General features: G+C 44.9%; 1 protein-coding gene across 4 annotated transcripts in view; it reads right to left on the bottom strand.

Annotated features, from left to right (window-relative positions):
• HTT (huntingtin) overlaps positions 1 to 20,124 on the bottom strand; it is a 138,443-nt gene extending 118,319 nt beyond the window's left edge. For 3 of the 4 annotated variants that reach the window (XM_082611065.1, XM_082611067.1, XM_082611068.1), the window contains exons 1-2: positions 19,773 to 20,123; positions 6,465 to 6,548 (exon numbers count right to left, since the gene is read on the bottom strand). In XM_082611065.1, the coding sequence (XP_082467191.1) occupies positions 6,465 to 6,548; positions 19,773 to 19,987 (299 nt within the window). In that variant the 5' untranslated portion in view covers positions 19,988 to 20,123. Of the gene's footprint in view, positions 1 to 6,464; positions 6,549 to 19,772 lie in introns of all 4 variants that reach the window. The other variant, XM_082611066.1, reaches the window with a different exon arrangement.
• Between the last annotated feature and the right edge of the window lie 3,194 nt (positions 20,125 to 23,318).

Below are 23,318 nucleotides of genomic sequence, written 5' to 3'. Positions count from 1 at the left end.
CAACAATACTGTATTTTAAACTTCAAAGTTACTAAGAGACTAGACCTTAACTGTTCTCAACACAAAAAAAGAAATGATAATGATGTGACATGATAAAGATGTTAGCTAACACTATGGCGGTCATAGTGCATTATACAAATGTATCAAACCAACACGTGCACCTCAAACTCAGTGTCATATGCCAATTATATCTCAATTTTTAAAAAAGAAAAAAAGAGAAAAGTAGGTTTATATACCATTTCTAACCATCCTTAAAAGGTCTCCAATAACTAAATCAAATATTGATTTTTTAATTTTAATTTAATAAAATAGATATAGGGCTAATTAGGTTATCTATTTCTTTTTGAGAGAGCTTTAGAAGTTCATCTTTCAAGAAACTGTCCATTTCATCTAAGTTACTGAAGTTCATAATATTCCTTTACTATCCTTTTATATCGATACAACCTATATCGATAGTTTGGAGGGGCTAGAGGCGCCGACCCTCCACAAAGTCAAAAACCCAAGTATAAATTATCTGCAGGCTGGAAACCACAGATTCAACCAACCGTGCATTGTGTAGTACTGCAGCATTTTCTGAAAAAAATCTGCATATAAGTGTACCCATGCAGTTCAGAACCATGTAGTTCAAAGGTCAACTGCATTTCCACTTCTGCTCTTGCACCCTTTGTGCTATGGCTGTCGTATATTTCACTGCTACGTGTAAACCCCAAAATACATCATTATTATTTTTGCTGTAAACAATCAATTATATTTTTGAAAGATTAAAAGTAAGAGCGAAGTCTTATATTTACCCACTATAGTTACGATTTCCATTGCTCTCCAATCCTTTATGTAGATCCAGACTTCTATCTGGTACCATCTTCCTTCTACCTGAAACACTTTCTTTCCCATTTCTTATAGTAGTTGCCTGCTGGACATAGATTATTTCAGCCTTTGCAAGTCTGAAAAAGTCTTTCTTTCACCTTTGTTTTTGAGAAAGAAGTTTCTACAGGATATAGAATTCTAGGGTTTTTTCCGTTTCAGTACCTCACTGATAATGTTGCACGGACTTCTGGCACTTTTTTTTCCAATGAGAAATCCACTGTCACTCTTACCTTGGTTCATTTTAGGTCTTTTTCATGTCTTATCTCTACTTAACATATTCAATCTTTTCTCTAGCTTCTTGAACTAGAAGAACAGTTATAGTTACTGTTTCAATGTTTCTGTGTACAAATTTTACCATCTGTGCAATTTCTGGGTCAGCTTCAATTGATTTTTTCCACTGTCAATCACGTTTTCCTGCTTCTTTGCATTCCTGATAATTTTTGACCAGATGCCAGACCTTGTAACTTTTATCTTGTTGGGTGTTATATACTTCTGAATTCCAATAAATATTCTTGAACTTTGCTCTGGAATGCAATTAAGTTACTTTGAAAGAGTATGATCACCTTGGGTTTTGCTTTTAAGCTTTACTAGGCAGGATTGGAATGACATCTTAGCCTAGGGCTAAGTGAGCCCTGTAGCGAAGGCAAACCCTTCTGAGTAGCCCACCCAACGCCCCAGGAAGGATGGGGTTTTCCATTCTGGCTGGGGGGAACATGAGCTCTTCCTGCACCTGTCTGAGTTTAGCACCTGTTCCCTCCAATCCCTTCGGGTGGTTCCACCCCCAGCCCCAGGGCACTGAGGGACCCCTGCAGGTCTCCCGGATCGCTCAGTGCAGCTCCCCCCTCTCTGGTATTCTCCCCAATGGGCCCCAGCCACCCTGCCTCCTGAGGCCATCAGCTCTGTCTCCCCATCTCAGCAGCCACTGGGCTCTGCCTGGGTTTCCCCTCCTCACATCCTGGCTGGAAGACTCCCTCCAGGCAGTAACCTGGGGAAGTCATAAGGCTCATCGCAGTAGTTTTCCATTTTTCCAGAACTGCCTGATGCCCGGTGCCTTGAAAACCATTGTTACATATATTTTATCCATTATCAATTGCTTTAGGCAGGAAGGTAGATCCTGTCCTTGTCACTTAGCCAGAAGCAAAAATCTTTCATGATTTTTTAAATTTAATTTTTAATATATTACTAATACCTTTCCTGGTCACAAATATAAATATCTATAAATCACCTTTTATAAAGTTAGCTAATATTCCTTTCTATAAATGTATCTTAATTTTTCAATTCTGTGGGTAAGTCATTAAGATTATTTTTAATTTTCTAATGGGATGAATAGCACTGCACATCATTGTACACCTTCCTCAGGATGAACTCCTGAGGTGAAACAGTTAAGTCAAACAGATAGTGTCTGCCAAATTGCCTTTTAAAAAAGTTGTATCACCTCTGAAAAAATCCTGAATATTTTTTAATGTTTGTCACTTTGACAGGTAAAAATGTTATTTCTGTTTTAGTCTCATCCCACTGATCACTAATAAATGTGAGCATGCCTCCACAGGAAGCACAAAGTAAGTGTTAGCCATTATGCTCATGGGCCCCATCTCATGTCTTCTTTTCCAAAAGGCCTATTCATAGCCTTTGCCTATTTTCCTATTAGGATGATAGTCTTTTTCTTCATGATTTATAACTGCTCTTTAGAGAAGATATTAAACCTTTGATACATATGCTGTCAATACTTTCCCCAAGTTGCATTTATGTAATTTCCAGTTTAAAGTGGATTTTGACATACTGAACTATATTCCAGATGAAACAATTTTTTCCTTTATACTGCTAGCATTCCACAGCCTGAGATTCAATGCTCTTTTTATAGTAATGATTTCACTTTTTTGTATTTAGGTAATTAATCTGGCACTTATGTTTGTTTGCAATATGAAGACGAAACATAATACCCCCCTAAATAGTCAAGTGGTTCATCATTTCCATACCAATACAAGATGCTACCTTTATCATAAATTCATACACACAGAGACACACATACACTTTCCCACTTTCCATTCTATACCTTCTTTAATGTCTAACAGCTATTTTAATTTCATGTACGCCAGGTATCACCACATTACTGATGGTTTCAGATTTTCTTTGCAACAGTGATGTATTTATTCTTGCAGATGAACAAGTTCAAAAACATCTCTACTAGAATTTTGATCAAGATCATTTTAAATTTATGGATTAATTTAGAGAAAATTTAACTTTATGATAAAGAAATCTTCCCATGTAGAAAGGGAGGTAGTAATCTGTACCTTTCAGGAAAGTCAACAGCCCTCCTTACGTAGTTTCTGCAGGTCCCTTGTCAATTCCTTGGAATTTGATACGTTGGTGCTACTATGAATTGGATCTTGAACCATTACATTTTCTAACTGATTTATGCTAATATTGGGGAAATCTAGAGATTCCTGTATACTTATTTTTACCCAACCACTTTATCAAGGTACACTTGCTTAGATGAGGGTTCCTAAGTATTCCCAAGAGGATACTTGTAAAAAACAAATCCCCACACTCCACCTGAACAGAAAATATAAGTGTGCTGGGGAAAGAGGGCAGTGAGGTATCTTTGTTACTATATTTTTGACAAATCTTCCGGGTGATTTTGATGTTCATGTGTATTTAGGAACCAGTAGGACAGACCACCAACTTGAGAGCTTAGGTAGACCAAGAGTCACAATACACATTGAAGACTTCAGAAGCTGCCACTGAATAACCCCACTGGAGAGAAGGTCAGTGCATCACAGAAGCTGTAAGAACGCACCAGAGGTTACTTACACTCAGGAGAGATGACAGGAAATACCAGCCATCAAGAAGATTTCATAAATCATTACATGCATATAAAATATCCACTTCAGCTCTACACTGCAAAATTCCTAAAAAGTATGGAGAGTATCTTAAAACAAACTTGTTCTTTGATCTGATGGGACCAGAAACAACCTCTCTGGGTCCAAAAAATACCCTATTCTTATGCTCCTGTGTAGAACAAGCAGTATAATGACTATCAGCACTACTCCATAAAAACATAATAGACATACGAATGTAAAAACTATTATCAGCCACTACTGTGATTTAAGATAGCAAACTGAACCACAAATCAGTCTTAACATATCTCAACATACTTTACTACCAATGTGTGAATCTAAGCCAACATCCCATCAATTCCATTGGGAATTGTCAAGAAACAAACTAAGTATAATGCGTGAAGCACTAAGACTGAAAGAGATCTATTTCCTGGGTCCATAAGCTTTCAAAGTGAGGTGCTACTCCCTGAGACCCGGATGCTGGGGGTCAGCTGAGCACAGCAGGGCTACAGCAGCAGCAGGCACCAGGGGCCTGTCGGGCATTTACCGTCATTTCATACAGAAGTAATGACAGTTTGCAGGACAATGTGCATCACGCCGGGATGTATTTCTGGCTCTCAGTAGCTAAAGAACACATCTATGTAGCTCTCAACAGTGTTTCACAGGTGTCACTTCATCCCACAAGAACCCTTATAAACTGGGTTTACATTTCATAGATGAGGCAACAGTGGCTCCAAGAAGTTAAACTTATCTAAAACCACCTGACTTTTAAGGAGTGGAAATAGAATTCAAGCTTTTTTTCCCCCTACTTTTATCTTAGTATTGTTTTCTAAGCTATGCTAACAATAGCATGCTAACTTAGAATTTCTATATTTTTATTTTCAGCACATATTCTCATTTATCACTTCATTTCTTCCCACAACATTTCTACAAATTAAATAGAAACAGAAATCATCCACTGTCCTTCACAAACTGAATGAGTTCAACTAAAATGAAATACTCTATGTGAAATTGCTTTGAAAGTATGAAATACAAAAGCAAGGTGCCACTAAAATTAAATGAATCACCAAATTTCTGTCAGTACTAAAATCAAGATTATTATTCTGAGCTTTTTCTAACAGATTATAAAGAGCTCTTTCCAACAGGAGAATAACATGAATGATTTATTCCAAAGGAAAGAAAAGCCAAGAGAGAAGTACTTCACACATGCCCATGTGGGTAACAGAATTCTGAAATCATAAGTACATCTGCTTCTTACTCAGCCACTAGAAACAAGCTTAAAATATTTACCGTCCACAGCTACTATGAACAATGGTCAGAAAAAACGACAGTCAAAAGTAAAGAGAATGAGGAGAATTGGCAAAGAAGCTACACAAGAAGGTGCTGCTAGTTCACCACAGAGAAACCGTCGAGCCAGGGAAGCAGACCTCCAGTCAATGCCCACGATCCCACTGACCCCAGAGCCTTCATGAGCAGGCAGCAGCCATGGGGGAGCACGTGCACTCCCACAGGGTCGGACAGGGGGGCAAAGTGCGGAAGAAGAGCAAACAAAAGACCACAAGAGTGCATTTATGTCAAACCTAATCTCCCAACTCATCCCACCCCTCACCCATGTCCACATGTCCGTTGTCTACATCTGCATCTCTATTCCTGCCCTGTAAGTAGGTTCATCTGTGCCATTTTTCTAGATTCCACATATATGCATTAATATACAATATTTGTTTTTCTCTTTCTGACTTACTTCACTCTGTATGACAGACTCTAGGTCCATCCACATCTCTACAAATGACCCAATTTCCCTCCTTTTTATGGCTGAGTAATATTCCATCATATATATATATACCACATCTTCTTTATCCATTCATCTGTCGATGGACATTTAGGTTGTTTCCATGTCCTGGCTATCGTAGACAGTGCTGCAATGAACATTGGGGTACCATATGTAAAATAGATAGCTAGTGGGGGGGCTTCCATGGTGGTGCAGTGGTTAAGAATCCGCCTGCCAATGCAGGGGACACGGGTTCGATCGCTGGTCCAGAGATCCCACATGCCACAGAGCAACTAAGCCCGTGGGCCACAACTACTGAACCCGCGAGCCACAACTACTGAAGCCCACGCACCCTAGAGCCCATGCTCTGCAACAAGAGAAGCCACCTCAATGAGAAGCCCGTGCATCGCAACGAAGAGTAGCCCCCGCTTACCACAGCTAGAGAAAGCCCACGAGCAGCAACGAAGACCCAACGCAGCCAAAAATAAATAAATAAATTAATTAATTAATTAAAAAAAATATATAGCTAATTGGAACCTGCTATACAGCACAGGGAGCTCAGCTCGGTGCTCTGTGATGACCTAAATGGGTGGGATGGGGGTGGGGAGGGAGGTCCGAGAGGGAGGGGATATATGTATACATAAAGCTGATTCACTTCATTGTACAGCAGAAACACAACATTGTGAAGCAATTATACTCCAATTTAAAAAAAAAAGACCACTATAATTGGACAGGCTCTTGTTGTTCCAAATACTGCAATAAGTAAAATATAAACACGTTCAATTATCATAATGGTTACAATGATACTACGTAAGATTATGGAAACATTACTCATTACAGTGTCTGGACATCCTCCATATATGTAGCCAGAAGTATGGGGAAGGGGGTCCTGTAAAGGTTTTAAAACAATTGGGGAGACAAAGAATATTCTAGCCCATTAAGAATGAAAATATAGAAATTTTTAATTTTCACTAGGAAGTTCAAAGTGCAGTTACCTGAGAGACTGTGCCACTATGTTTTCACATATTGTCAGACAATGATTCACACGGTCTTTCTTGGTGGCTGAGAGTTCTTTCTTTCTAAAAGGGAAAAAAAAAAAGAGTAAAGGAAGTTTGCATGTGTTGTGTTATCCGCTCCATCTATTTCTACAAGGCATTCATTCATTCAATAGTGCTTCTTGGGCTTCCCTGGTGGCACAGTGGTTGAGAATCCGCCTGCCAACGCAAGGGTCACGGGTTCGAGCCCTGGTCCGGGAAGATCCCACATGCCGCGGAGCAGCTAAGCCTGTGCATCCCAACTACTGAGCCTGTGCTCTAGAGCCCGCGTGCCACTACTGAAGCCCGTGTGCCTAGAGCCTGTGCTCGGCAACAAGAGAAGCCACCGCAATGGGAAGCCCGCGCACCGCAACGAAGAGTAGCCCCGGCTCGCCACAACTAGAGAAAGCCCGCATGCAGCAATGAAGACCCAATGCAGCCAAAAATAAATAAATAAATAAATAAATAAATTTTTTTTAAAAATAGTGCTTCTTGACTCCTAGAAGTAAACCACCCATTCCTGCTGGGGGCAGGGTGGCTCAGAGGTCAGGGAGGAGGGGATGAGCCTAACCCAGGGTTCCCTACAGGACAGGGCTCCATAGAAAAGTCAAGGAGTGTTACTAACGCACCTGCTTTCTCTACCTCAGAGAGAAGGAGAAACTGCAGTGCAAACAGCGTTCACCCAAGATCACATGGATGGACGGAGTGTGCAATTCAATGAAACACAATGATATCAACATAATACTCTACATACCAAGCTGCTGTCACTTCTCAAAGTCGTAGTTACTGACTACAGTCAGCATATCACACAGACCTCACACTCTTAGGTGTAAAATAACGTTCAGACAATGGCTAACTGCTTCTATATCCCCAAACGGCTAGAAATAAGCCCCCTGCCCAGAGACTTTCTCAAAAGCCTCCTAGTAAGACTTCTCAGCCCCCCAAAAGGAGATAAACAGGAGATAAACAAGAATCAGATAAAAGGTGCTTGCTTCCCACCCAAACCTATGACTTGAGATGTCTCTGAGGTAGGCATCACAGAAATAAGGTAGAGAGGGTCAATCCAAAGAGGAAGCCAAGGGCTTCCCTGGTGGCGCAGTGGTTGAGAGTCCGCCTGCCGATGCAGGAGACGCGGGTTCGTGCCCCGGTCCGGGAAGATCCCACATGCCGCGGAGCGGCTGGGCCCGTGAGCCATGGCCGCTGAGTCTGCGCGTCCGGAGCCTGTGCTCCGCAACGGGAGAGGCCACAACAGTGAGAGGCCCGCGTACTGCAAAAAACAAAAAACAAAAAAAAACAAAGAGGAAGCCAAAAAATAAATCAGGCTTGATAACTATATCCAAAAAGAATCTGAGTGTTAGCAGGTCACCAGTACATGGTACTAACTAGAAACACCTAAACCAGAAGACTACTAAGTTTTGGAGGGAATTCTAGTACCAAAGAAATTTTAAAACCAACAAACACTTCTATTTAATCCCTAATGCAACGTCAGTTTCCAACAAGTACACCTGAAGGAACAGGCTCTTACAATTATGCAAATCCACGAAAGACACACCCTCCAAAAGGCACTACAGATGTGGCCAGGGAAGAAAATGGACAAGGAAGAGCCTCCAAAGGGGAAAGTCAGGGTCCAAAAAGGACAGACAGAGCCTGAATGAGAAGACAAGCCCAAGGCATGCGGAGAGGGGCTTCCCGATGACTGGTCAGTAAGAGTCCATCACCACATGGACTGGTGACTGTGTATCTCCCACTGGTCTCTTTCCTAAAAGAGACTCTTACTGATAAGCTATGTTGCGGACTGCTAGTCATCCACCAAGATGCCATGCTTCCCTTCTCAGACACACGCCTCCTGGTTAGAAGCTCCACAGCCTAGCTTCCCTGCAGTCGGGGATAGACACGTGACTTAGTTCTCACAGATGAAATGGGAACCGAAGTAGCAGGTGGAGCTTCTGCCTTGCTGGCTCGCCCTGGGCATCCCCCTTTTAGTTCCCTCCCCCTTTTTAGTTCCCTCCCCCTTTTAGTTCCCTCCGACTGGAACAAACATTCCTAACACCCAGTTTTTGATTATACAGATAAAGACAACAAGAGGCTGCAGAGCAACAGGATGGAAGAAGCCTGAGTCCCAAGTGACCACAAGAGGCAGAGGCCCCTCACCACCCACCCTCATGAGTCACTCACTTCAAAAACACTGTGATGGAAACAACCCAAATGTCCCAGTGGATGGAAAAATGACACAGCCAAATGACGGAACACTGCTTGGCAGTAAAAAGCAGCGAAGCACTGATTCACACAAGGATGAATCTCAATGTATCAGCTTCAAGATACATTAAGGATAATTCCATTTATGCCACGTTCTGGAAGACACAAAACCAGGGGAACATAAGATGATCAGTAATATCCAGGGGCCTGGCAGAGGAGGGGGGAGTTGACAGCAAAGAGGTACGAGGCAGGGGGAATCTTTAGGAGGTGATGGCACTGTTCTAAATCTTGATTGTGGTAGTAGTTACACAGCTTTATGCAACTGTCAAAATTCACTGATCTGTACATTAAAAAGGGTACATTTTACTATATGTGTGTGTGTGTGTGTGTGTGTGTAAATAAAATACCTCAATTTAAAGAAGAAAGCGCTATGAGAATTTAAATGCTCTCTTCTTTGAGCCACCACATTAAAGTCTCTATTACAGCAGCTCAGAGGTTACCTAGTTTAAGACAGCCATCAAGAAAATTAAAGAACACTGACCACTCCAAGCACGTTAGGAAGCAAACTAACTCACTTATCCACTACTCTTTTCCAAAGTGAGAATCTGACAAAGGCCTTAAGTGAAATGAATTCATACACCCAGTCTCCTAGCTACATAGGTAGTGGCCCCTCCCTGGGTAGCCTCCTACCATGAGGTCTAAAGTGATTCCTAGGGGGACGGTAATCAGAAAAAGGTCGACAAACACGAAACTGAGTGGACTTCACTACTTGACGATGGTCAGAATAGAAAAGTGATAAATACAAGTATGAGCTTCAAGAAGAACCTTGTCTCCCTCCTCACATGTGGAATAAACCACAAAAGTACAGGTAACAATAAACAATCCAGCTCTCTGGACCTGCCGCCTGATCTCCTTAAGACCTACTGTGCTGTTCCCCCAAGCCAGAACTTGGGCAAAAGTTTATGAAACTAGCAGAAAGTCAAAGAGAAAACATCATCTCACCCACCAAAATAAAAATACATTCTTCTGTTGTCTGTTTGGGTCTAGCTCCTCCTCCAAGCTATTTGTGGGGAAAGACTGCCTTATTCACCCGGGACCCTGCCCTAGGCCCGGCCGTCAGCCAGCACCTCCATCACACTCTTTGGTAGTAACTGTTCCTGCAATTTCCTCCCCAGGGATGACAGACTCACTAAGAGCAAGGGCCATATGGTGTCTCTCTCCCTGGCACTCAGCACAGCACCTACACTGGAGAAGGTGTTTCAGACAGACAACAAAGGAATGGATAAGTAAGCTTTTGCTGTAGGAGAGTAAGTTACATACACGTTAAAACTGACTCAAAAGTTCTTAAGTCAGTCTTACAAACAGGATTCAGAAGATAAATGATAATTACTTTAAACTTGAGTTTGCAGAACCAAGAGATGGAAAGAAAAGTTGAAACAGCAAAGCTTAAAAAAGAGAGAAACTGTAGGGCAACCCCACAGGCTTGAGTTCAAGCACTTCGTGGAGCCCGAGGTGCAGCCCTCAGCCCCTCTGGCTGTGACCAAGACATCAATCACAGCACGTCTGATGACCCTGACTTTCACGACTTTACTGCCAGAAAGAGGGCAGCACACATTCTATCATGGTCAGCTACAAAGAAAGCACACGTTTTTAAGTTTCTCTTCCTAACTCATCCACAATTATTTTCCAGCAATCCAAACACTTTTGAGGGGGAAAAAAAAATCTACCGTAGTATATTTAAATTTTCATCTTTTCCACACTCAATAGATAGCCCTAAAATCATTAAGATTCTTCAGATAGACAGTCAAAGTCTTCAGTGGTTCCTAGTCTTGCTATTAAAATTTAAACAATAATTACTAAGTACCTATTTTGGGTGAGGAGCATAAACACCAACCACCTGATTGCTACCAAAATACTTATCCTGTAAAATCTTCTCTTTTATCACACTGAAGAATACCCACATTTTAAAGTGTGAGGATCAGACTTTACCCTCAGACGCCCCAACAAAGAGGCATTAACCAAAAATATCAGAAACGAAATAAACAACCCTTCCAACACTACCCACTGAAAGATGTCAGGGCAGCAATGTAGCCCCAAAGTAACAAACACTCCCACCCAGTGCAAACACCAACCTGGCTTAAGCAGGCCCAGCATAGTCTGGCCTCAGGCTACTTTCCTCTGTCAGGAAACCTGCGGGGGGGAACTCTGGCCACTGGAAATAACTCAGTCATTTTGGTCATGCACCTTCAAACTCAGTTCTTGTACATGCCATGGTCCCTGCTTCAAATACCTCCTTCCCGTCTTATTTTGTCCAATAAACCAACTTGGAAGTTTAAGAAAACTACAACTATTTCATTCCCCCATGGAATTTAATTAGGCTGATGAACTAAGATGTCAAACTGACTTGTTCTACAAGAAGAGTAAGTATGGAAATTAAGGTGAAAACGGAACAGCCTTACTCTAGGCAGGAACTGGATGAGCAGGATAAGAGCTGGATAAACAAGGTAAGAACAGTCCTGATCCTTCAGCTGTTTTTGTAAACGTGCTTATTTTAACTCCACCTTCAAAATTGTGTAATGAAGCGATCTGTACACAAACATGCATCTGTAAGGAGGAGGAACATATAAAAATCAAGGACTCTACAGGCATACTACAATCACGTTAGAACGATTATCAAAGAACTAATTCTGAAAATGGGAATTCAAGCCCTCTCATCAAAATTCTTATTTTTAGAATTACGTATGAAAAATCTGATTCCACGTTGAGGGTGTGCAAGGGAGGACCTAGACTACCCCAGGAATTGAAAATGATCACCTATCTTGCACTTGTCTTGCTATTTGTGGTCACAGGTACTGTCACATACACATGGTGCCTACACACACCACACGATGAGTAAAACTGAGATCTAGAGGCTGCCCCGCCTGCAGGAGCAGGGCAGTAAATGGCCGGGCAGAGATCCAGGTCTTCTGATTCCTCATCAGCTGCTCTTTAACTTTCACCAAGTACTATACTAATGAGAGTGTTCCTAGAAGATTAGGACTCTTTCGGATCTTTTTTTTTTTTAAGAAGGAATGGAACACCGAAGTCATTTTGGAATTACGTTTCATACACAATTTTAAAATAAAGGTACTGCTTAAGGGAATTCCCTGGCGGTCCAATGGTTAGGACTCGACACTTTCACTGCCAAGGGCACAGGTTCAATCCCTGGTCAGGGAACTAAGGTCCCACAAGCCGCTCGACACGGCTGAAAAGAAAAAGTACTGTTTGATTAGGGGAAACAAGGCCTACGATTTCCCCACCACACAGTCTATATCACAGAAAAGGGCTGTGAAAGCCTTTCTTACTAGTAATTTAACTGAGTACTGTAACAATTACTAATAGAAGAAGGTGCAATTCAAAATGCGATCTATACTAAGTGAAAAAGGTCTGACACAAAAGGCCCCATGTGTATGATTCCATTCACAAAAAATGTCCAGAACAGGCAAATCCATAGAGACAGAAATAGATTAATGGTTGCCAGGGGCTGGGGACGGGAAAATGGGGACTGACTGCTAATGGAGAGGGGCTTTCTTTTCGGGGTGATGAAATGTTCCAGAAATCAGACAGTAGTGATGGTTGCAGAACCTTGTGAATATATTACAAACCACTAAGTTATACATTTTTAAATGGTGAATTTTATGATATGTAAATCATAATCTCAATTTTTTAAAAAATCTGTCTGCAAATCCCAACAGCTCTTCCTCCCCAGAGGAAGGAATGTGACCACTCTTCGCCACCAGCACTGTTGCTCCCAGCCTGGCACAAGCTGCCAGCACCTCTAGCTTTGATTACTTCAACAGCCTCCCAACTGATTTGATTACTTCAATCAGCTTTGATTACTTTAATTGCCTCTTTCATTCCTGCTCCCTGTCCACCAGGGTGGCCTTTTTTGTTAATTAAAGTTTTTAATGAGGGGGACGTCCCTGGTGGTCCAGTGGGTAAGACTCCACACTCCCAATGCAGGGGGCCCAGGTTCGATCCCTGGTCAGGGAACTAGATCCCGAATGAATGGCACAACTAAGTCTGCATGCCGCAACTAAAGATCTCACGGGTTGCAACTAAGATCTGGCACAGCCAAAAATAAATAAACAAATAAATATTTTTTAAAAATCTTTTTTTTAAAAAAGTTTTTAATGAGGTAATTGTAGATTCACATGCAACTGTAAGAAATATCAATAAAAGAAAGCCAGTGTATACTTCACTCAGTTTCCCCCAATGCTAACATTCTGCAAAACAATCACAGCCAGAACGGTGATACAATCCACTGATCTTTAGATTTCCAGTTTTACTTTTACTCACCTGTGCGGGATGTGTGCATTTAGTTGTACACAATGTCATCAGATGTGTAAGTTTGTGTATCCACCACCACAGTCAAGATAGGGAACACTTCCATCACCCTGAGGATCCCTTGAGCTGCCCTTTGAAAACCACACCCACGTCCCTTGGCCCTCCACTCTGTACCTCCACGCAGCCCTAACCCCGGCAACCACTCATCTATTCTCCACTCCTAGAACTATGTCATTTCAAAAATGTTCCATAAGTAGAATCAGCCCATATATAACCTTTTGGGATTGGCTGTTTTCACGAGCATAATTTCCTCAAGATTCATCTTAGTTGTTGCATGTATTACCAGGAGTTTGTTCCTTTTTATTGCTGAGTAGTTTAACCATTCACCTGTTGAAGGACATCTAAGCTGATTCTAGTTTTTGGCTATTATGAATAAAGTTGCTACAAACAGTTGTGTACAGGTTTTTATGTGAACAGTTTTCACTTCTCCAGGATAAACACCCAAGAGTGCAACTGCCCGGTCATATAGTAACTTTATGTTCAGTTCTACAAGACACTGCTTGTTTTCCAGAGTAGCTGTCCATTTTATAGTCCCACCAGCGATGACTAAGTGACTCAGTTCCTTCCAAGCCAGCAATTGGTGTTGGCTTAGCATTGTAAGCTATATCACTTGTTTGACTACACAAGTAAGCATCTGGTCAGAGTAAAATCCAAAGTCCTTATATTGGGGTACAGGCCCTAAACGACTACCCTCATCTCCTCTTTCTGGCCTCCTTACTACTCCTCCAACATGGAAAGCACTCCCACTCATCTGTTCCCTCTACCTGGACCTCACCTCCTCCAGATACCCACCCCCCTCCCCCTGCTCCAGCATCACCTTCTCAGTGCACTTCGTACCCTAAACAACACCACAAAGCCCCTCTCCCCCTTATTCTGTTTTGTCTTTCTCCATAGTCTTTAACACCACTGGCCTTATTCACTGCTGTAACCCAAGGACCCAGAACAGGCCCTGGCACACAACAGGCACCCTGTTGAAAGGAATCCTTCCAGGTCATCTAGTCCAGTCCCCACTTAACTGCCCATTCCCAGTAGCTGGGAGCTCTTAATGCCACCACAGCTTACTTGTCAGTGTTACACCGTACTTTACAGCTACACAAATGCTCCATGGCCCTAGGACAGAGAAATGATACTGACTCAGCTACACCTGGACAGATGTAAGCAACGTAAGTCTTCCCTCCCAAATGCTGATGGAATTTTATATTATATTATATTATATTATATTATATTATATCAACAGAAAAGTAGGTCCTGATCATCTACAGTGGAGCTTCTCAAGCTTTAATGTGCACATAAATTGCTCACAAACCTGGTTAAAATGCAGACTCTTGATTCAGTAGGTCTAAGGTAGGGCAGAGAATCCGTACTTCTTATAAGCTCCCAAGTGATACCAAATTGCTGGCCCTGAGACCACACTCCGAGCAGCAAGGATCTATGGCATATCTCGTCTCTAACACATATTCTAGCACCCAAACTGATTCACGTTAACACAACATTAAACAGTATCTTATACTGTGTTAATTTTTCCTTCTTGCTATCTGAATAAGACTTCCATTCCAAGGTAGTTTACTGAGTGGTTGGCTCACTTGCAGGGACCAGAGGTAATGGGGGTGGGGCCTCTGAAGGAGGAGAGAATAGGAAAGCCAGGACACTGTAAGACCTTTGCCTTTACATCTCCGTAAGTCCTCTTTTAAAAAGAAATTCTACAGTATTATATAGCAGTTTATAAGAATGATAGGTACTGCTATGAAACAATGTCTTTGGTATACTAAGTGAAATAATATAGTGTGAGCTCATTCATGCAAAAAAAAAAAAAAGGACTTGTACATGCATTAAAAAATCAGAGAAAACGGGCTTTCCTGGTGGCGCAGTGGTTTAAAGTCCGCCTGCCGATGCAGGGGACACAGGCTCGTGCCCCAGTCCGGGAAGATCCCACATGCCGCGGAGTGGCTGGGCCTGTGAGCCATGGCCGCTGAGCCTGCACGTCCGGAGCCTGTGCTCCGCAATGGGAGAGGGCACAACAGTGAGAGGCCAGCGTACCACAAAAAAAAAAAAATCAGAGAAAACAAAAGAAACTTAACAATTGTTATTTTTAGGGAATGAGACTAGGACAGCCAGGGAGGAAGGCTTTGCTTTCCATCTTCTGTGCTATTTGAAGATGTTGTTACAACGTATATGTGTAATTTTTTTTAAGCTAGTTAACAAAAAGCAACCAAAAAAGAAATGCTTCCCCAAAGTGGTCCTATCATATCTAATCTAGGGGTGGACAAACTACAGCCTACCTGTTTCGGCCAGTCTAAGAAGTGTTTTTACATTTTTAAACGGTTGACCCCCCCAAAAAAAATCAAAGAATAATATTTTATGACGTGAAAACTATACAAAATTCAAATTTCAACGTCCTTAATAAAATTTTATTGGAACAGAGGCACACATTCACTTACATAGTGCTTCTGGATGCTTTTTTTCTACAATGGCAGAGTTTAATGGTTGCTACAGAGATGTACCATTTACATAAAATGTTTGCCAATGTTCAAGAATCAGAAGACTTAATATTGTTAAGATGCCAATACTCCCCAAACTGATCTACTGATTCAATGCAATACCCATCAGAGAATCCCAGCTGGCTTCTTCGTAGAAACTGACAATCAGATCTTACAATTCAAATGGAAATGCAAGGGGCCCAGAATAGTCAAAACTATCCTGAAAAGGAATAAAGTTGGAGGACTCACATTTCATGACTTGAAACTGTGATACAAAACTAATGGCAAGGACTTCCTGGTGGAGCACTGGTTAAGAATCCGCCTGCCAATGCAGGGGACACGGGTTTGAGCCCTGGTCTGGGAAGATCCCACCTGCCGCGGAGCAACTAAGCCCGTGCGCCACAACTACTGAGCCCGTGTGCCACAACTATTGAAGCCCGTGCACCTAGAGCCCGTGCTCTGCAACAAGAGAAGCCACCACAATGTGAAGCTCTCGCACTGCAACGAAGACCCAACGCAGCCAAAAATAAATTAATTAATCTTTTTTAAAAATTAAAAAAAAAAACTAACGGTAATCAAGACTGTATAGGGACTTCCCTGGCGGTCCAGTGGTTAGGACTCCACACTTCCACTGCCACGGGCCCGGGTTCGATCCTTGGTCAGGGAACTAAGATCCCACAAGCTGCCCCAGAAGCCGCAGGTCGGGGCCAAAAAAAAAAAGTGAAGAGACAACCCAAGAAAGGGAGTATCATTTTACAAATCATGCATCTGATAAGGGTCTAGTACCCAGAATATTATGAAAACTGTTACAATTCAACGATAAAAAGACAACCCAACTTTAAAAATGGGAAAGAATGAGGATGAGGGTTTGCAAGTTAAGTATAAGAAAGAAGCTGGGTCCCTAATCACTGGGGAGCTTCCTCAAGCAGACACTGCTGTCTTATAATAAATTCCTTCCTATTTAAGTTATGGCAGCAGAGTTTTCCATTACTTGCAGTTGAATATAACTGATAACACCAACTATAGCTAAATTATGTCATGCTTAGCAGACAGAGATGAACAAGTCCTGTCGGTTCTACCTTCAGAATTCAGTCAGTTCCCACCTTGCCACTGCCAACAACCTGACAGAATTCACCACCATCTCACCTGAGCACGTCGCTCACTTCCCACCTGCTCTCCCGCTTCTCACCCTGCTTCCCCCACCCAGTTCTCAGCCAGTATTCATTTAAAAATGGAACTCAACTCCTGCCACTCCTCGGACCAAACCCTCCAATTACTTCCCACCTCACTTGGAATAAATGCCACTGTCTTTAGTCCACCTTGAAGGAAGGGCCTACCGATCTATCTGGTACGGCACTCTCTCTACCTCTCTGACCTCAGCTCCTACTAAGAGTCTCCCTCTGGCGAATTCAACGGGCCACACTGTCTCCTTGCTATTCCTCCATCAGCGGGCTTTGGACCTGCTCCCTCTGCCTGGAACGCCCCTCCACATACCTTTATGGCAATCCCTGAGTCTCTTCTGGTCTTTACTCAAAAGACACCATCTCAGTGGCCCTTCCCTGGACACCCTATCTAAAACGTCAATACCTTATTAACCCTGACATTTCCTAGACCCCCTTCCCTGCTTTGCTGCTGTTCCTCCTTTGTTTATCACTGTCTAACATACTGTGTATTTTTCTTATGTATCCTGTTTCTGGTCTATATTCCTCACTAAAATGTAAGCTTCATGAGGGCAGAGCTTTATCTGTTCATGGCTGTAGCCCTGCACCTATTAGGATACTGGCTGGCACACATTAGACATTCAGCAAATAATTAAAATCAGAGAAAAACTAGGAGGGAATCTGAAGGAGAGTGAGAAAGTGCCAAAGGCCAATGTCAACTGCCTCATAATTGCAGTTAGGACCCTGCCAAGCTCTGGCACTGCCCTGCACGTCAGCTTTGCTGAGACTGTAGCTTGTACCGCCCGGAACCCCTGTATCCCATACGCTGAGCTGGGAGTAGGCACTCAGATCCTTCAATTGAAGCCCAAGCGTGGCTGGTGACACTATAGTTCCACAGAGAGCAAGAGCCATAAAAATAGAACAGTTACCTTCTAATTGCTTTTGGCCAATCTTACTTTGGGGAATGGATTTTTCAGCTGAAACATCTGAACAGAAACGCCAAGATCCAAATTTGAAAGCAGTGAGTTCGTTACTCAAAATTAATGAATACTTGCTTTCTGAACAGCAAAGTACATAAAAATGTAACATTTATGCATTTTATTTAAAGTAACTATAATTAAGCCCAATGCAGTTGATTTCAGAGCATGCTAAGAACCTTTCAAAGTTACTATTCTGAAGTACTTTTGTTTTTAAAAATTTTTAAATCTATCTTCATATATATAATACATAGATTATATCTGGTAGGATACACAAGGAGGAAGCTTGCCTCTGGGAATGGAGTTAGGTACTCAGGAGAAAGGAATGGGAGAGAGACATTTTACTTACCTTTTTGCAATTTTGGAATTTGTACCATGTTAATGTATTATTTATGCAAAAATGATAGACTAAATTTTAAAAATAAGTCAGTCATACATTTCCTTACAATAAAGTAATGAAACAAAATGTATCTACTTTGTCAAGCTGGCTTAAGAAGGAAACCTCTTTACACCCATATTTTGAAGAAGATAAGCTAATTCAGGTTCTGTCAAATCAGCATAAGAAACAGAAAGCATATTTTCAGACTGACCAAGTGTTTGAACAAGCAGACAGGGACGGAAGTAAGGTCTTCCTTCCCACCCAGAGCCCTGCTTGGTGCTTCCCGCCTTTATACGAGATCACACAGGGCATGGACTTCCACAGCATCTAACTCCAGGAAAAGCACGACCATAAAAGTCTGGAATGGATAGTTATGGTTATAAATCACCTGCTGCAAAGAAAAATCAAATTGTCAAAAAACAAACAAACGAACAAAAACCAACTTTTTTTCCCTCTAAGTATCCAAACAGGTTTTTCAGCTTTTAGCAGAAAACTTAATTTGTTTCTAGATTTTATTTTAACAGATAAGCCAAAATTACTCCCCAAATTCTCAGTTTCTAATGAAACCTCAGGACACAGCAAGGATCATATCAGAAGCATAACGAAGAAAACATTACTAAAAACGAACCAGCCTGAAGAAGGTACGCTTCTTAGAGGGGCGGCTTCGCGAAAACTTTCCTCGTTAAATGCCATCCTGTACACACCCAGACGAGAAAGAAAGGCCCGAACTGCAGCAGAGCACACACCCTGACCTCTGCTGAACACCCAGCACACAAGACTTCAAGGGAAAGTACTCGGTTCTCTTAGACGGTGTCGTTAATGGCCTCTCTTCTTCTGTTACAAAAACTTTCCCTGGCACAAGCAACGGAGACCCCCTGCTTCCAAACAGTAGCAGATGTCAGCAACAGGAAGCGTGTGTGGGGTCCGCAGACACCACTGCTCCGGCAAAGCTGGACTGCGACACTCGTGACAGGGACATCACTCGCCCCCAGCGATTAACCTCTCCCTCAGCAACACGTCATTTGTTTCCAACTGAGGACAAGGCAATAAAGGGCAGTCAACTCTTCCTAATATTTAAGCCAGTTTTATTGCTTCTCACGTGTTAACAACAACCGTCTAGACAGTTCACCGCTTACTTGGCAACCACAGCTCATTCAAGTGCCCTAAGGCCAACCTGAGCTGAGACAAGCCGGTCTCTCCCTGATGCTCAACATTCGCTGCGACTCCCGAACGACACGAAATGCCCTGAGGCTGCGGGAAGACAGCCCCGAGCCACAGGCTGCTTAAAGGGGCCCTCGCAGGAGGCTCTCCATTGGGCCGCGCGCGCTCCCCCGCCCTCCAGCCCGACGTCCCATGGCATGATGTCACCACTGTCCCCGCATCACTCCGGCTCCAATTCCCGGAGCATGCTGCGCCCCCAGCCCTCCTCCTCTCAGACCAGGAAGAGAGGGACGGGACGCGGCCTCGGCTCTGCCAAGTTCTGCTCGCAACACAGCCCCGGTTCCTCCCCTAACTTCGCAGCCGGGAGAGCAGGGGACTGGGGCCGGGGCCGCCCCGGCGCCTCCGGGAGAGGCCGGCGAGGCTCCCCGCGCCTGCCGAGGGCCGGAGACCCACGCGGGGTCGGGGAACGGGGTGGGGACCACGGGGCGGCCCTGTCGCCGCGGGCCGGGGAGCTGCAGCGGGCCCGCACTCACGGTCGGTGCAGCGGCTCCTCGGCCACGGCCGGTCCGGGCGGCGGCGGCGGCGGCGGGGGCGGCGGCGACTGCGGCTGAGGCGGCGGCTGCGCCTGCGGCGGCGGCTGAGGGGGCTGAGGCGGCGGCGGCGGCGGCTGCTGCTGTTGCTGCTGCTGCTGCTGCTGGAAGGACTTGAGGGACTCGAAGGCCTTCATCAGCTTTTCCAGGGTCGCCATGGCGGCCTCCCGCCCCGCGGGAACAGCCCCCGGAGCCCTCGGACCTGCTCGCGGTTCCGCTCAGCAGCGCGGCAATGAATGAGGCTCGGGGCCGCGGGCAGGAGCGGATCCGAAGCGCTCGGCCATCTTGGGTCCGTCCCGGCAGCCCCCGCGGCCCTGCGTCCCGCGACGCTCCGTCGGAGGGGCGGGGCCAGGCTGGCGAGATTGACAGCCAGAGGCGGCGGCCTCCGCCATTGGACGGGCGCGGTGCTAACCAGTCCCCCGCGCCCGCCGTCTCGCCTCCTAGGACCGCCGCGACCACGGAGACCCCAGCGCTCCTCCCGGGCGCGGATTAGGGGCGCGGCGAGGAGGGGCGGGGCGGTCGTGAGCGTCATGCTCCCTCGGGAAGAAACCCCTAGTCGAGGAGACCCCGGCCGACGCCCGGCGGGTGGCAGGGAGGGCCGGCCGTGGACTCGGAGCCGGAGACCCTGCGAGGGTGCTTGCTCACTCAGCGGCCCGGGCGGAGGGAGGGCTCACGAGACAGCCTTGCAGAGGAGGAAGGGGGAAGTGGGTCGCCCCGCGCGGAGCCAGAGGACCCTCAGGGCGGGAGCCCAGGTGTGGCCCCCAGAGAGGAACGGAGCCCTGGAGAGCCAGTCTGCAGCTCGAGGAGGAGCTGAGGGGCTTGGCGGAGGGCCTGGGGCAGGGACGGGTGGTAAAAACCTGCCTGGTCAGTGCCTGCTGCCCGGAGAGGCCGTGGCTGGTGCAGCGAGAAGCAGCTTTGATCCCAGAGACTGCCCCACAGGCATGACTGCCCGGTCCAAGGGTGTGCCCCCCTTGAGCGAGGCTGGCCTTGAGCGAGGCCGGCCGGCGTGGGAGGGTCCCGGACTCCAGAGCCTCGCCACCCGGAGGGGCGGCGTCCGCTTGCCCGCAGGGAGTGGGTGGCCCTCAGAGAAGCCGCCTGGGGCAAGCAGCATGAAGCCTCCAGAGCCCACTCAGGGCAGCGACCTGTTCTAGGCCACAAGCCACGTCTCCGCCTATTGTCCCAAAGCAGTCAGGCGAACCCAGCATCGCCACAGGAAGCCTTGTCCCCAAGGGGACAGCAACCGCCCCCCCTTCAGGGGAAGGACCTCAGAGAACCTTGCCGCAAGCCTTGAGGTCCCAGTTCCCTGATTTAATAAAGGCCCTTGTCCACAGGCCAAGCCATGTGCCAGCCCTCACACAGGACAGGCCACAATGACGGGGCTCCAGGCTGTCAGGTACTGTGGTTGGCAGACTTCTCGGATGACCTAGTGACCCCCTCCTGAGATTCACCACCTTGTATAGTCCCCTCCCCTTGAGAGTGGGCTGTCACTGGTGGCTGGCTTCTGATTAAGGTTTACATTTTACAGCAAGACAAAAAAGTTTGAACAGAAAGTTCTCTATGTCGTTTGGGCCTCCTCCCTCACTAACGTGAAGTGTGCATCTGCATTACCCATTAACCAGACCTCCTCCAAGATGAGAACACCTGCTGGACCGTAGAGATCAACTTTTCTTTTCCTTTCTTCTGACCTAGCAATGTAACTTCTTACAAGATTAGCATTCTTTCCCAACTCTGGAGGGGGCCGTACTGACTTACTGCTCACTTTGTAAGAGTTTACCTGGACTATGTATCTTTGGTGAACTCTCTGTAAAATGTCAGTATGTCATTTCGATGTATGAGCCTTTGTCTCAAAAATATATATGATTGTGTCTTGGACTTCTACCAGGCGGAACAGCTTTCAGAGCTTCTGAGAGCCTGCCTTCTGGCTTATAATCCTCATTTGGCTTGAATAAAATTCTCTTTTTTCTTCTTGATTGTTAATTGAATTTTCACTGACACTTCTAAAATTCTAATAGGCAAAGGTGGCACTCCTGGGATTAAGTTACAAAAGACTGAGCCTTCCGTCCTGCTGGCTGTCTGCACCTTGGCTTGCACACGCGTTCTTGAAGCCAGGGCTGCCACGTTGGGAGGCCCACTCGGGCAACAGCCCAGGGAGAACTGAATCCTGCCAACACCACATGAGTTTGGAGGTGGATCCCTGCCCAGTTGAGCTTTCAAGTGAGAGGCAGGTGGTACTTAAACGCAGGCTTTTGAGAGACATGGGAGTGAAGGACCTAGTTAAGCTGTGCCCAGATTCCTGGTCCGAATTAACTATGAGATCCTGTGTTGTTAAGCCACCATGCGATTGGTTACACAGCAACAGATAAGTGTATTAGTTCACTAGGGCTGCTCTAACAAAGTCCCACAGACTGCGGGGCTCAAATAACAAGAATTTATCTTCTCAGTCCTGGAGGCTGGAAGTCCAAGATCAAGGTGTGAGCAGGCTGGTTCCTTCTGAGGCCTCTCTACTTGGTGTGTAGATAGCCGTCTTCTCCCTGTGTCCTTGCATGTTCTTCCTTCTATGCACGTCTCGGTCCTAATCCTCTTTTCTTATAAGGACAATGGTCATATTTGATTAGGGCCCACCCTCATGACCTTATTTTATCTTAATTACATCATTAAAGACACTTTCTCCAAATACAGTCCCATTCGGAGGTGGTAGGGGTTAGGACTCAACGTATGAATTTTCAGGGGGCACAATTCAGCCCATCACATTACGTAGTACAGTTGTCTCCTAATAGCCACTCTGACCTTCTTCAATAATAGGACTTCAGTTTTTATCCAGGCACTTTTCCACCACATTTCCCTCCTTCCTTTTAGCTAGCTGTAGCCATGTGACTAAATAAGTTCTGGCTGATAAGATGTAAGCAGAAGTGATGTGTGTTATTTCTAGAAAATCTCCTTAAAAGGAAGGGGTACCCCTGTCTTCTTCCTGCTGCCTGGAATGGGCATATAGTAGTTGGCAGTTGAGCAGTCATTTTGGATCATGAGGATGAAAGCCACATCCCAGGACAATGGAGCTGGCAGGACTGGGTGGAGATGCCATTCCAGCCTGGCCAGACCATCTCTGGACTTCTCACAGACAAATATCTATAGGAGAGAAACATAATTCCATTTTGTTTAAGCCACTTTTACTTTGGATTATTCTGTTTATGGGCTCCTAAACCCAAATTCTGACCAGTCCAGAGAGGGTATGAGTCACTGAGACCTTATATGGCCACAATAGATCAGGCTGTGTTCGCTGAGGCAAGAAGAAACTCATCTGCTGAGAGCTTACTATACCCCTGACAAGAGGTCTTAGAGGAAAGCCTATTGAAAGGGACCATTCAGAAGGCAGATTTTTTTAATTCAGAGAAAAGTTTGGCATAGTCGCAAACTAATCAAAGATTACACAGCTGGGAAGGCAATTTGGCTTCTTGTCTCCAAAGCCTTAAAATGAACGTAGCCTCTGAA

Source organism: Mesoplodon mirus (genome assembly GCF_964341445.2).
Source record: "Mesoplodon mirus genome assembly, chromosome: 2".
In the NCBI taxonomy this organism is placed as follows: domain Eukaryota; kingdom Metazoa; phylum Chordata; class Mammalia; order Artiodactyla; family Ziphiidae; genus Mesoplodon; species Mesoplodon mirus.
The sequence above is the reverse complement of the archived record's forward strand: the minus strand, read 5'-3'. Positions and strand labels throughout refer to the sequence as shown.